At 38.8% G+C, this 15,775-nt stretch overlaps 1 protein-coding gene across 1 annotated transcript in view; it reads right to left on the bottom strand.

The window, feature by feature from the left end:
- Positions 1-1,205: 1,205 nt before the first annotated feature.
- Positions 1,206-15,775, bottom strand: part of ANKRD13C (ankyrin repeat domain 13C) — a 31,404-nt gene continuing 16,834 nt past the window's right edge. The window contains exons 7-13 of the mRNA XM_076339943.1: positions 14,840-14,984; positions 13,900-14,031; positions 12,791-12,952; positions 9,685-9,764; positions 8,011-8,109; positions 7,256-7,356; positions 1,206-6,098 (exon numbers count right to left, since the gene is read on the bottom strand). Of these exons, the coding sequence (XP_076196058.1) occupies positions 5,968-6,098; positions 7,256-7,356; positions 8,011-8,109; positions 9,685-9,764; positions 12,791-12,952; positions 13,900-14,031; positions 14,840-14,984 (850 nt within the window). The 3' untranslated portion in view covers positions 1,206-5,967. The remainder of the gene's footprint in view (positions 6,099-7,255; positions 7,357-8,010; positions 8,110-9,684; positions 9,765-12,790; positions 12,953-13,899; positions 14,032-14,839; positions 14,985-15,775) is intronic.

Genomic DNA, 15,775 nt, shown 5'->3' with positions numbered 1-15,775 from the left:
TAGAGGTATTATGGGACAAGTACTTTTAAAAAGAAATATGTATTTGTAAAAGTCTTTTGTATTTTCATTGAAATATGAACATTCACCTCTTCAGGATGGTAATGGAAGACTAGCAGAAACAGGAAGCAGAGAGTGCTTTCTGCATATAAAGTAGGCTGTTAATGTCAACTAAAAACTTACCGGTTTAAATTAGTGAGTTTTGGAATGAAACTAAAAAGTGATGCTTGAACTTCTTGCATCTGGTGAGTCAAACCACCTTCTTTTTAAACTGTCCTTTTGCCCCAGGCAAAGTGGAACTTGCCATTTAGATCTGCAGTGTCATTTTTAGAATTTGTAGAAATGTAAATTTTTACCAACTGTTTTGAGTATTTTGTCAATACAGAGAGGTATATGTCATACAACCAGTTCTAGGCTTTTATTTCTGGTGGGGAGAGAGGGATAGTTCTTGTAATAAAATAAAAATAGCAAAGACAAGGTGCATGATGTCTTCATGAATGTGCCTTTTTTGTTGTCATCAAGATATTTATATGTGAAGTACAAGAACATAAACGGATTTATAGTAATAAAGTAAACCTCCTTGATCCTTAGACCTTGTTGTTGTGAAAGTTGTTCACGTGCTGTAATGAAGGACCAAGTCAGGGTATTGAGCTCAAGATGGTACGTCAGGGGCTACATGTAATTAAACTACGTTGTTTCTAGTTTATGTTACTAACAAACCAAGTCTGTGTTGTGTGTTAACTGCGTACCTCCGGCTGCCCAAGCCCAAATACAAACTGGAGAAACGTGTGGGTTTAGACCACATTTGCTAATTGCGCACATAACCTTACATATTTTTGGTTTATTGCCTTTCAGGGTTAAGAGTGTGCGTTGGCTGAGCCTGTAGAGCTGTGCTGTGGGAGGTGGCTGCCAGTTCCTTCAGGGAACAGTGTGTAACCCTTTCGGGTACTCCCCTCCAGGGGTGGTACAGACAGGCCACTGCCCTCCTCCCGCATTGCTTGAATCTGTACGAGAGCTTCCTCACACAGTTCAGCAAACTTAAAAGGTCTCCTTCCCTCCCTCCCAGGTAGCTATTTCTAAACTTCTGACTCCTTAGCTCTAGGTAAATGCCAGAAGCTACTGTTCATGTCCTTCCACCACTGCTATTCCACTGTGGACTAGGCAGTCCAATAAAATTTGGAGCTTTACAGAGGGTAAGGAACAGTCTATAATGAAAATGCAGGATTTTATTTAAAAAATGACCAATAAAATGCCCTTGCAGAATGTAGCAGTGTGAGCTTATCCCCTCGGATCAAATCCCTGCTCAGAGATGCATGTCTAGAGTGTATACATATCCTGAAAAGTACTGTGACAGGAGAGTTAAAACTCGATTTTCACATGTTGAACAGTTTCAGAATCAAACAGCGTATTTTGGTCTTTATTCTAACAAATGATACAACCAAAAATTACTATTAGTGAAGGTAAGTTAAAAACATGGACCAGACAACTAGTAAAATGCAAAAAAGTGACATTGTTTCCATGATAATTACAAATTGTAAGGAAAATAAATGTGAAACTGCAGCATTACAGGAAATTTGTTAATACAGATTAAATAATGCAGTTATCCTTGCATGAATTACAAATCAAGAACAAATACATTTAAAAAAAAAAAAAGCAACAGACAGTTGCTTTGAACATTAACTTAACAAGGTGGGTTTCCAGCACAAATATATCCAGAGTTTTTTGTAACAAATAGTTTCAATACATAAATCAAGAATTGCAGTAAAGTGAGTACAGTGACTGGAACAGCAGCTCCTTGTAAGGAAAAAGAAAACACATTCCCTTTGCCACAAATTAAAGCAGTATTTTGGAAGACCAGTAAAACAGTTTGGTTAAGAAACAACCCTAGGAATTCTTTTGCAACAATTTCTTATTTCAGTTTACCAAAATTGATGGCTGTCTTTTAATACTTATTCATATAAAAAAAAACCCCCTCACAGTCGTCAGGAAAAAAAAAAGTGGCAAGATCAGAAAGAAACAAAGCCCCAAACTCTGAACTGAGGTGGTCTCTCCCACAGCCCTAGTACAGAGGTTTCCTCCTCCACACTTGTCACTCACGCACCATTGTCAGCTTCACCTCAAAGAACACCACGGTGTCAGTGTGCATCTTAATACAGTGATTCTTACCCAACCTGTGCAAGCTCCCTTTTTCATCCCACTTGTGTTAACCACAAGTGATACCGTATACCTCAGCTGGTGTGTCCAGAAAGGCATTTTTAGTTACCCAGATATTCTTATATTCCAGGGTATTTTGTTGCAATGGAAGTCCCTACACGTGCACAAGTCAAATTAACAAGTTAAAGCTGACATGCTTCTTGTTACGCAGCAGTGATGAGACAACCTCTGTAAAACTGCTGTGGATATGTATTCACTCTACAGGGGACCAAACCTTCCCTTAACACCCGACATGGTCTTAAGGAAAAGATAAGGAGAAAAACAAAAATTAAGTTCTGCTAATCAATCCTGCTAGAAAAAAAATAAATTTCCAAAAGATATCTGAACAGGAGATCGCAAGTGGTAACGGACACGGGTGCCCACAGCACAGCTGCAGACGAAGGCTCCCTCTACACTAGAAACACTTCACCCACCCACAGCGCTGGCGAAGCTTCTGTGCAGACACATCCATACCGACAGATACACACTTTGTGTCAGTACAACACAAAAACCCTTGCAAGAAAAACAAATCATAGTGGATAAAACATTTATATCAGTGTGGACAGAGTCACCACTAAAGAACTGCACCAGCACAGCTACGCTGCCGGGATCACATCTCTTCACGCCTGTGGATTGCTACAGCTGTGCCAAGACGCAAGTCCCTAAGGTAGGCTCAGCCTAACATCCCTCTCGCTAATGAGGATTCCTGCAGCTTGCAGTGTATCCATCAGGAAACCATGCCCCAAGCGTCCCTATGTTTTAAGTTTTGAACCTTATCACTAGGAATGTTTCAGACAGAAAACACATCACCAAAAGTTGGAGGGAAATGTACCGAGAAACAGTTCACTGAGTCTTATTTCATGAGGCTGTCACAGGAATCTGAAAACAGTCACTGAACTGGAAAGGACAATCTGGTTGGAGTCAGATCATTCAGCTTCATAGTAGGAAGAAAAGAAGTAGCAGGGTATGCTCACCATAACAATGTAAAAAGACTACAGTCAACCAAATCTGTGTCCACTCTTCTCTGCTGACACTCCAAATTAGAGCAAGCCTTAATATAGCAACCCACTATAAAAAGTTTCTGCAAATCTTAAAACGTATCAAAGTTAGTAGTTGTGTAATCATGAAGGTTAAAAAAACCCCCACAAAATCTGCAGCCGGAGTCCATGGAAATCAGAGAAAACATTTCCACAAACTGCAGTGAGCTTTGAGTCAGACACCTCATTTGCCACCAGAAGACATGGGTTGTTCTATAGGCAGATGGAGATATACAGAACCCTGTTTTCATGTGAGGCTACACAAAAAGCTTTGTTTTGTTTTTAAAGTCTAAAATCCAGTCCATCGCAGCGGCTATATTGCCTAAACCACATAGCTCCAACTACGTATGTTCCTTCCTATGTCAGCAAGCTCTGTGATGGTAATTTGGAATAACCAAAAATGCAAAGTAATATGAAACACATGGTTCTTTCCCTGTAATACTGAGAAAAAGGATTTCTAACATTCATCTTATGGAGAAATGTTCTTCTGCGTTTGCTGAAATTTCCAAGCAACTCGGTCAGTACTCCTGTACGGCACCTGCACTCACTTCAGTTTCACACCTGGCACAAGACCCGATCCAGCAACACTACACACAACATTCTACCCTGCAACGGGCATCTGTAACAGAGGGCGACAGGAGAAATCTGTATTTGGCCCCACTGACATTTAATCCTGACCTCCAGTACTGACAGGATAATTCAGTCTCTACATACATTCAACCCTGGTCTCTCATGGTAAGGATCTCAGCTGTTTCTAAGGAGGAGCATGAGGTGATCTCAATTTATACCACAGATGTAAAACACTTTAGGAATTCATAATTACTTGGAAGAAGTTTATCATTCCTACCAAGTGTTCAACATCTGCTACTGATACAGTACTTCAAAAGTAATTACAATTCTACATTTCCCTTTGCTTTTTTCCCCCCTATAGTTTTATTTTCAATTTGATTTTGAATTAAGAACTCCAAGGTATCGATCACAGTCTGCAAAGTAAACATTACTCACCTGTCAAACTCGTAGGTTTATAGTGATGCTGGAAGAGGATCAACCTCAACTTCCTATTTTCAAGTTTATCTGTACTTTGCTGATAGTGATTCACTAGGACTCCACTTACAGAGTGGACACTGTACTTCTCTAGAGCAGCCTCTTTGGGTTTTATACAGACAGATTCCAGAAGTTTTGAAAGACCGTCTGCTTCAGACATGTATTTCCATGTTCTGTCGATGTGCCTGACAAGTCAGCTTTTATTGCCTTGTGATAAGCCATCTCCGTTTATCACCTACATGGTTAGTTAGGTTGGTTACCTTTACTAAGCATTGATGGTACTCTTTATTATAAAGTTTGATACTTAACTCTATTGATTTCCAGAAAAAGTTTTAACTACAGTGCACAAAGAATATAATTTTGAAAATATTTACATTTTTGTACAATTACACCACAGCACTTTAAATCTAAATTTCTTAATACAAACAAATAGCACCATTAGCCTTTTGCACAAATTCTTTCTAACAAACCAAAAAGCTGGATTATTGTCAAATTAGGAGACTGGAACCACTTGGAATGAGAATAAGCTCAAGAAGCCAGAGTACCAAAACGCCTACCTATTCAAAATATTAAGAGGAAGGAAATTAATCTGGAAACATCCTAAGCATTTGCAAATAAAGTCTTCCAATGTGAGCCCTATTCAATGTGCACTACAATTAAACTAACTTCAAGAGAAACTTTTTCTTATATGAAGATTTAATGCTTGAGCTTATTGTTCTAGTAACTCTTCATATGCATCCCATGTTTTCGAGTGGCTGCTGAATACAAATACAAGATAACCTAGTTGACACTCAACCATTATGGAGCAAGTCTCCTAAGTAAATGTGAAAAAAAAAAGAAGAAAAAAGTGACAATTTCTAGCTAATGAACCTCCGAGCATGCTAATCAACACAGCATCATGGACACAGCAGGGACTTTCAAGCCAGTATGACAACGAGAAGTTAAGCGCAGAGCCAATGAAAGGAAGATTAACGAACAGCTCAGTGAAGAAATTAACGGTTCAGAGACATGGGTAGCACCACAATGGATTGCACTAATGTGTTAGAGGAGGTACCTTATTCCCCGCAGAGCGAATGCTATTTCTGAAGTGTACTGCAGTATGAAAATGCAATTGTTTAATGGTTACCATTTGGTTCATTCATCTACAGAAAATGCATTCCTTCTAATATACGTTCAACTAACATTCAAATTACTGAACTATACATAATGATACATAGTTTACAATTCATGAAAACAAAGCTTGAAAGAATATAATATGGTCATCTTAAGTATGGTGGGATGTTTTATAGGGCTAATATCCAGCTAAGACATTTCAACTTTTATGCTAATGGTCCAAGAGTGCTTTTTGTATCACCAAGAAATGTAAAAAATTTAAAAACGAATGATAGTCCTCACAGCTGTTAAGTATTCTCAGGGTCATCGAGGTGTCAGACTACCACGCTTGCAGTACTGGATGTATAAAAGTGTGAACGACGCATCAGGAGACTTGCTGTAAATCAGGAACTAGATTAGATGCCCATTAGAGAGAGTATCAGTACATCAGTCATTTGATGCATGTTCCCTTTTCTTCTGGATTATTAAGTTTATCCCTTCCTTTATGACCCACTTTTCTATCTATATCTGTGGGCTATTTGCATCCATTTGCTTTCACTGTGGTACGCTGGTATTGTTATTCACCAATAACCTTCCAGTTTAGTTAAAGATCAGGAAAACGGCTGGGGTCCTCCTTGTAGTCATCAGGAATTGTGAAGATGGATTCATCAAATTCATCATAACGGAACTCCTGAAAAGTCACAGTGGCTGTGATGGTGGGAAATACAGGAATATCTAGATAGGAAGTAAAATGGTACAATGAAGAGCAAAGAAATACAGGCTTACCAGTAATCACCAACTGTTACTTAAAGATTTTTAACTTCAGACTTGCTAAAGACGTAAAAGCTTGTTCAGTATTCTATACAATGGCGATTCAAAACTCTTAAAAAAAGGAGGTGGTTTAAAGTAAGTTATTTCAGAATATACTCAGATACCCTGAGCGCGGAAACAATACCCAACTCAATACACCATTCAAAAAACTGTTAATAATATTATTAATTCAGTGGTTTTCCTTTCTTGATGCAAACTGACGACATGGAAACCAAGGTGCTGTGAACATACAGATTAATCTGTTAAAATAGAGGACATTCGCCTGAAGATGATACAAGATAAAAATAACCTTGCCACGTGTAAGCTTCAGTTGAGCAAATCCGCATGAAAAGACAAGCCTTTTTAATGTTTCCTTTAAAATATAACCCTTTTCCAATTTGTATTGAAGTTGAACACTTAAGAATTATCCTCAGTAAAACTGGCTTGCCCATGAACTAACTTAATGAGCTAAGCAAAAATCCAATCCTCAATAAACAGAGCTGTGCAAATATGATAGGAGGTAGAATATAGTCTGTTCTGAATTGTCTAGCTTAAACAGCTTACCGGTATGCAAGAAATCCTGTAACGCTTAAAAAAGGTACTATTACTTTTTGGCAGTTTATGCTGTGATAATCTATACCATGAATAAATTGCTTTATACATTTCCATTTATTAGAAGTGTAATAGTTTTCTATTTATTTGTAAGTGAAAAATATATCACCAGTAATCCTTGAGGAAAAAGAAATACAAAAATGCTACAAAATACTTAACTCGTGACTGAGATCATCCTTTAATGCAACAATAATTCAGCATATCTACATTACTCTTAGAACAAGACCCTAGCATTAGGAAAATGTAAATTACAGAGCTCTCTTCCTGACTAGGACTATATTCACCTTTCACCTGCAGATTTCCTATCTTACTTCCACTAACTTAACTATGTTCTCCTGAAACCTACAGCAAGACACTCTTAGGTAAGAGAGTTCTTTTCCAAAACTCAACAGAAGTTTTGAACACATTGCATGAGTAAGTACACACATTTTGGAAATACAAAGCCATAAGAGTTGCTGTAGTCATCTTACCTAATTTTACAGGAAAGCCTGGTGGAAGCTTCATTTGAACAAATTCTCTAAGTTTGTTAAAGTGCTTGAAGGGTGCAATTACTTCTAAAACATTCAACAATCTGAAAAGGAAAACAGCTTTCATTACAAATTCTTGTTTCAGAAGCTTTCCCTCTAGAAAAGATAGAAACGACCCAAAGAGCAAGGTGATAAAAAAGGAGTTGAAGAATTACATTATGCTTATATATCTATCTCCTTAGAGCTTCAATATCAGCATCCTCACATTCAGTTCTTAGTGATCTGTATTGTATTACCATAGGTGTACAAATAAACATCAAAATATTAATTTCTTGTCCTCATTTTACACACGAGACTGAAGCATATAGTACCACACCCTCTTCTCCATGGACATAAGGAACCTGACATGGTTTTGTATTGGTTTAGAGGACGTAACTTTGTGCTAAAACTTGTTACGGGCAAAAATGTTTTAGAATTCTGTAGGCACATCAGTATTGTGACAAGTTAACGATAAACCTGGTCAAACCTCTGGTCTTGTCAAGTAAGATAAGCACTTGGCTCTTTGCAATAACAGGCACACCAGCACCGAAGTCCCTAATTTTAACAGTTTACTCGCTTAACAGTGTGACTTCATTCACAAGGTTTTGAACTGCCAAATTCCCTCCGTATCTGAAGATACGAAGAATTTTGCAGTTCATAAACACGTTAAAACATTTCCTACATATAAATACCATTCATGGCCAATAATTTTGACTTACGATTCAATTCCTAAGGGAAATTCCTGGCTCATAGCTATCGTGGCTTTAAAGGTTTTCTTGCTTTCTTTGCAGACCAGCTCTCTACCCAGATGAGGAGCTCTGTAAGGGAGAGGGGAGAAAGACGAAGTCAGTTTTTCTCTCAGTGAAACCTTGGTTTTAAAGGAAGGAAGACAGACTCAGGTTTGAAACCGTCAGTAAAGAATCCCTACAATAAAGCAAATACTTTAAAAGTAAAAGCTGTGCATAGTAAAGATGAGTAAGTAACCATCTTAACTTAGATTACTATGAGTTCTGCTAAACCGGGAGACAAGACAAAAACAGTTAGGGAAACGACTTAAAAATCTTCAAATAATTCCTCATAAACATTATGTTAATAAACACTATAGAAAGACATGACAACTACCCAGAAATATATACAGCTGATTTCAGATGTTAATTGAAACAGTCTGTATGTGAACAAAGTATCAAGTTAAACTAGAAAAAGGTTAATTTGCTTTCAGCCTAAAATATGAAACAATCTCAGAGAAAGTGAAGAAGTTACTCTACTATCACTAGAAGGCAATACCAGAAAACACAGGACAGAAAATTCTGTTATAGGAGAGGAATAGACAGGTAATAAATAAGATAACAAATCTTTTCCTCTTTTGCTTTATATTAGCTAGAAACCTAGATTTCCCATTAAACTCCCTTCAGTTAATCAGATTATTAAACAAAGCGAAATCTTATATACATACGTATTTCTGTACCAATAGTAATAGCTGTTCATGCATAACCTATTTATTCTGCTTGAATATTCATTCTATCTCAAATACATTAAAAATAAAATTAGTTAAAAAAAACAAACAAAAAACCCAAAACAGATCCATGTGCCTTTTTAGTAAGCCTGTACTGTAATATCATCATATTCCCTGGTAACATCTGACTATAGGCTAGTCTAGTATCTTTGGAGAAAGGACTTTTATCATTGTTACTTATGTGACATACTCAGTCCATTTTTTGGTCCTTCTACATTCAACAGCTAAACAGCATACAGTCCTTGAAAATAAATTCAACTGCATACATCTTCTAAAATGAAACTACTGTAAATTAATTTAAATTATAGCTGTTTGCTACCTAGTTACACACCTAGAGGAGAGTATCTTGCAAAGATCTAGCCAGTACTAGGAGATCTGTATGTTCTTGTATTCCAGAAGTGTGCATTTTTGTACACTGCCACTTCTACTACAGTCTCATTAAATCATAAACTTTTATTTTAAACATGGTGAATTGGATTATTTATTACTATCATAAATAAAGATAAATAAATTACAGCAATGAATTTGTCAGAAAAATCTTCCTTAAAAAAAAAGCCAGCTTAGATGTGCATATTTTCCAAATGTTTCAAACCACGGGTATCAGGTAGATGCCCATCCAATATTTTTATCACCAGTTGATGCAATAATACTGTTTACGTATACAGGTATCAGCTTCCCAGCCAGCCTACTGAAGAATGTTAAACATCCAAGACATCAAACCCAATGTTCCTCTGTCCCCAGAAAACTATAAACAAAAAGCATCCACAAACTAGAGAACACAAAAAAAACCCACCCCAAAACCAAAACAAAAACCACAACCCCAAACCAATAATCTAAAGGCATCTATGGGAATTAATGTCAATAAAACAAAAATACTTACTTTCCATTTTCAGCAGATATATACTCTTCCCATGTAATTGTATTGGGTGATGGTGGAGTAAGTGACTGCCGTCTGACAGGCTGTTCAGAAAAACATGTCTTAACTGTTTATCTTTCCTTATATTCTCTTAGAATTTTGCCATTCAAAAGATACAACTGTACTTCAATTCTACGAAGAACAGCAATATAGTCTATCCAGTTTGTAGCTGATACTTCACTGGGCTTTTCCATCTCCTGCTCTTGCTCTTACAGTCTCCATTGAGGTATTTGGCCTCAAACTGTATTTTACATAGAAGTTGGCTGTTTTAATACATCAGTTAATCAGTTAATTCAAGTGTCTGAATGACAAGTAACAAAGCACAAGCTAATACAGAAATAAATCAATCATTTTTAAAAGGCTATATTGTGTGTTCCCAGATGATGTCTGGCTCATTCTGAATAGCTCTTGATTTCATGGTGATAATAACAGGCTTAGTTCATTTTAATGAAGCTAAAGGAAAACACGATTGAAAAGAAAACCAGAAAGGCTTTCTAAACAATAAACATTTGATCTAAAAGAAGTTAAAGTGATTTGCCACAGCCAAAACCATCATCTTTTACTAAGAGACAAATTAAGACTGAAATATCCAGTATAATCACAGAAATTTCTCAATGTGTGCACTAATCAGGATAATTAATTAACATATGTGCTGGTTTTGGCTGGGATAAAGTTAATTTTCTTCATAGCAGTTAGTATGGGGCTATGTTTTGGATTTGTGCTGAAAACAGCGTTGATCACACAGGGATGTTTTCATTATTGCTGAGCAGTGCTTACACAGAGTCAAGGCTTTTTCTGCTTCTCACCCCACCCCACCAGCGAGTAGGCTGGGGGTGCACAAGAAGCTGGGACAGGACACGGCCCGGAGAGCTGACCTCAACTGACCAAGTGCTCAAGCCTCACCGCCCAAGCCACAGAAGGCAAAAGCGGGGACTGGAAGAATGAAGAGCCGCCCACTGTGGGAGAATATCAGGTTCAAGACCATCTAAGGCACCTGAAGGTGCACAAGTCCATGGGACCCGATGAGATCCATCCACGGGTCCTGAGGGAACTGGCGGATGAAGTTCCTAAACCACTATCCATCGTATTTGAGAAGTCGTGGCAGGCCGGTGAAGTTCCCACTGACTGGAAAAGGGGAAACATAACCCCCATTTTTAAAAAGGGAAAAAAGGAAGACCCAGGGAACTACAGGCCAGTCAGTCTCACCTCTGTGCCTGGGAAGGTCATGGAACAGGTCCTCCTGGAAGCTATGCTAAGGCACATGGAGGACAGAGAGGTGATTCGAGACAGCCGACATGGCTTCACCAAGGGCAAGTCCTGCCTGACTAACCTAGGGGCCTTCTATGATGGAGTGACTACATCAGTGGGCATGGGAAGGGCTACAGGTGTCATCTATTGGACCTCTGTAAGGCCTTTGACACAGTCCCCCACAACATCCTTCTCTCTAAACTGGAGAGGTATGGATTTGATGGGTGGACTGTCCAGTGGGTGAGGAACTGGTTAGATGGTCGCATCCAGAGGGTAGTGATCAACGGCTCAATGTCCAGATGGAGATTGGTGACAAGTAGCATCCTGCAGGGGTCCGTATTGGCACTGGTACTGTTTAATATCTTCATCAATGACATAGACAGTGGGATCGAGTGCACCCTCAGCAAGTTTGCAGATGACACCAAGCTGAGTGGTGCGGTCGATATGCCAGAGGGATGGGATGCCATCCAGAGGGACCTGGACAAGCTCAAGAAGTGGGCCTGTGTGAACCTCATGAGGTTGAACAAGACCAAGTGTGAGGCCCTGCACCTGGGTCGGGGCAACCCCCAGTATCAATACAGGCTGGGGGATGAAGGGATTGAGAGCAGCCCTGCCAAGAAGGACTTGGAGGTACTGGTGGATGAAAAGCTGGACATGAGCCAGCAACGTGCGCTTGCAGCCCAGAAGGCCAATCATATCCTGGGTCGCATCGCAAGAAGCATGGCCAGCAGGTCAAGGGAGGTGATTCTGCCCCTCTACTCTGCTCTGGTGAGACCCCACCTGGAGTAGTGTGTCCAGCTCTGGAGCCCTCAGCATAAGACAGACACGGACCTGTTAGAGTGGGTCCAGAGGGCCACGAAAGCGATCAGGGGAATGGAACAGCTCTCCTATGAAGAAAGGCTGAGAGAGTTGGGGTTGTTCAGCCTAGAGAAGAGAAGGCTCCGGGAAGACCTTATTGCAGCCTATCAGTACTTAAAGGGGGCTTATAAAAAAGATGGTGGCAGACTTTTTAGCAGGGCCTGTTGCGACAGGGCAAGGGGCAATGGGTTTAAACTAAAGGGGGGTAGATTTAGACTAGATATAAGGAAGAAATTTTTTACACTGAGGGTGGTGAAACACTGGAACAAGTTGCCCAGTGAGGTGGTAGATGCCCCATCCCTGGAAACATTCAAGGTCAGGTTGGACAGGGCTCTGAGCAACCTGATCTAGTTGAAAAAGTCCCTGCCTACGGCAGGGGGTTGGACTAGATGACCTTTAAAAGGTCCCTTCCAACCCAAACTATTCTATGATTCTATTCTATGATTCTATGACATCCCATACCATATGACATCATGCTCAGCATATAAAGCTGGGGGAAGAAGAAGGAAGGTGGGGGATGTTCAGAGTGATGGTGTTTGTCTTCCCAAGTAACCGTTAGGCGTGATGGAGCCCTGCTTTCCTGGAGATGGCAGAACACCTGCCTGCTGATGGGAAGGAATGAATGAATTCCTTGTTTTGCTTTGCTTGTGTGCACAGCTTTTGCTTTACCTATTAAATTGTTTTTATCTCAACCCATGAGTTTTCTCACTTTTACTCTTCCGATTCTCTTCCCCCATCCCACCGGGGGGGGGAGTGAGTGAGCGGCTCTGTGGTGCTTAGTTGCCAGCTGGGGTTAAACCACGACAACGTATCACCATGATTATACTTGCACGTCATATTTATTATTTTAAAATTAAGACAATCCGAATAAAAACATTATCTATAGATTTTGCTAAATGACTGGTGTGAAAGATTATTCTCCTATGCAAAAATTCACATACTGTGAAGAATTATTTAAGTATACCTCAAAATTTTGTTCCATTAAGTTGCCACCTTTACTCAGGCTCTCCATGATAGCTTTATTTCGAAGAATATCCTCCTCACTGAGATGTTCTCTTCTTTTCCTTGATTCTAATACAAGTCCATTAACCAAGTAGAAATCTGCCAAAAAGTTTCCTACTCTTTCCTGCATGAAAGGAATTGGACGTTAATGACTCACAGAAGATAAAATCAAAACATTTAAATTCTTGTATATCCAAATAATTGCACTTCGGGGCAGTAAGATAACTTGAGGATTGAAGTGATGTAATTTACACAACCAACCACATAAGCTATCAGTGGACAATCCCAGAAAGATATGTACAGCACAAACGCAAGAACTCCATCAGGAACAGATATTTCATATCAATGGAAACTTTAAGACAGAAAAGATGGTTTAAGAATTTAAGAGTGGCCAAGGGAAATCTAACTAAAATTCCCTTCAACAGCAAGCTGTGTTAAAGGATAATTTACACATGCAGAATACGGATTTGGTATTCAGAAGGAAAAAAGTTCTGAAACACTAGCTCAGACGAAAACTTGTGATGAATGGCACTACCTGAACAGATCCAGATGAAAACTAAATCTTTCAGAGCTAGTCACAGGATAGCAACTTCCTACTCAAAGAAGTTATGATGGTGGCTGTTTCAATTTTTTCCCACAGCTGAGAACTTGCACCTCAGTCAGACTGATGACACAGAAAGGAACACCTAAAGGAAACTACCCAGAACACTCCCACCTTCCTGCATTTCTCTGACACAGGAGCGCACAGTATCCTTACCGCACACCCTGGAATGAATTTGCAGAGACCATATACTCCTACAATGAAGTAATTTTCAGTACAATCTGTTCTCCCCCCTGCCCAGTAGCTACAGTTTGTTATCTTTCTTCCAGGCTACTTTTTTCTTATGAAGGCCATCATATATATTCTATGTGGTCAAACTAGTGACAATTGTGGGGGGTAGGGGGAGACATTTTTCCTCTGTCCTGAGCATCTTATTCTTTTACTCCTTATTTCTTCCCAACCACATCATAAGGCTGTCTGAACTATTCTGTCTCCAGTAATGAAGTCTGTGAAGTTTTCTTTCAGCTTACTGTTTTGTCTTCTCGAAAAAGCCATCCCGTTTGGGCACGTGTGAAGGTAATTGATTTGGTTGATAATGTTGCAGAGTAAATATCACTGCTCATCAAAATGTCAACTTCTTCTTCTGTTTCCATCTCAGATTCCTAGAAGAAAAATTCCCAAACACTGCATAGAACTTAATAATGATGATTACTTCTTCAAAAAAAAAAAAACAAAAAAAAAAAAACACCAAACCAAACACCAAACCCAAACCCAACAAAAACCAATAAACCTTTTCCTTTGGAACTTTTCCCAGAACTAGCATTTCCTGAATTTTCGAACTGTTTTATAGAAGGTCTGGCCAAATGGTTACCAAATAGTTTAATCTTAAATATTAATGCAAAGAAAGCATCCAAGTGTGATTTATCCAGAAGGTCAGCAGCCACACCTTCTCCACAGGCAAAGATCCATATGCTTTAGTGATTGGTGGATAAAGCTGTATTTAGTCAAGTTTTTAATTACAAGGGGGCCAATAAGTCATACCCTTGCATTGTTAACAGCTAAACTGGCCACAGAGTGACTAAATGGACGCAAAGCAGCGGCAAGCAAGTTTGAAAACCCACCTGAGGACACCTAAATCAAGCCCACTGGAAAGATTTAAAGTAGCATGCGTCATAACTTAAAACATATTTGCCTATTCAGAATGATAAAAGATTTTTCCAAAAGATTCACATTCTAGCTTTTTCCTCATTTAGAAGTCTGTATTCAAAAGCACTGTTTTGCATAACAATTTTATGTCACCTATACAGCTTAAGTGATAGCAACTGAACAAAAAATTATTTGGTTTGTGTTTCTTTGGAGCTTGTTTGGGTCTTTTTGAGAGGCACATTTTGTTTAATAAAGTAAGTCAGACTTCTGACATGAAGTAAAAGCTTGAGGTATTTCACACCCTACATTCACACAGATCTTTACCTCATGATGTATTCGCTGGTAAACTTTTTGTTCATTGTCTAAAACTACAAAAGATTCAGAGGGTGCGGCATCACCATTAAAAATGAAGCTTAAATCCCCTCGTTGGCACTTCATGTCGGTAAAGTCTATGAGAGTTGTGTCCAGCCTGTGAAAATATACCAGTACTTTAAACAAAAGTTGCCCATAAACACTCAAATACACTAGTAAGTTCAGTTTGCAAGCAGAAGCTTTTTTTTTTTTTTTTAATCACAACCAAACACATTAAGGCCTAAGTTTCATAGAGTATTTCATAAGTGAAGCCTGGATGCAGAAATAAAAAAAAATTGCTATTAACAATTAATAAGTTTCACATTATAACATCTCTACCATTATAAACACATTCCAAACTATTCTTACGCTAACTTCATAGGAAGAGGTAAAGTTTTCTTCAGAAAACTTGATTTCAAAACTGCCAGCATGAGGAAGTGACAGAATTTATACAGCCAGTATGTGCTACACACTGAGAAACACAACTACTCCATGCAATCAGCATCCTATTCTACAAGAAGCAGCCACTGATTTGAGTAACAGTATTAGGACATAACCCACATTATGAAGAGGACTAAGAAACAGACCGATTTTTTTTAATTCGACTTATTTTAGTTGTTATTTCTATTTTTTCCCCCCTCACCAACACAAAAGAAATGCTTCTGCTGACCTAAATAACTAGAAGATGGAGCCAAGGAGAAAGATCTCTTTAGCAATTCATATCCGTTATTGCTAGAATATTTACTTCTTTAACAAAGATGGTTAAAGAGCCTGAATTTAGTGACCACTTCAGCTCTAAGGGGTGATTGCTTAATACTCATCATATATTGGCCTCTGATTTCAAGAAAGAATCTGTAGCTATTTCCACTCAGGGCCAGCCTCTTAACTCCCCATCTCATACAAGCAGAG

The sequence above is a fragment of the Aptenodytes patagonicus genome, chromosome 5 (genome assembly GCF_965638725.1).
Source record: "Aptenodytes patagonicus chromosome 5, bAptPat1.pri.cur, whole genome shotgun sequence".
Classification (NCBI taxonomy): domain Eukaryota; kingdom Metazoa; phylum Chordata; class Aves; order Sphenisciformes; family Spheniscidae; genus Aptenodytes; species Aptenodytes patagonicus.
This window is presented reverse-complemented; position numbering and strand designations above follow the sequence as displayed.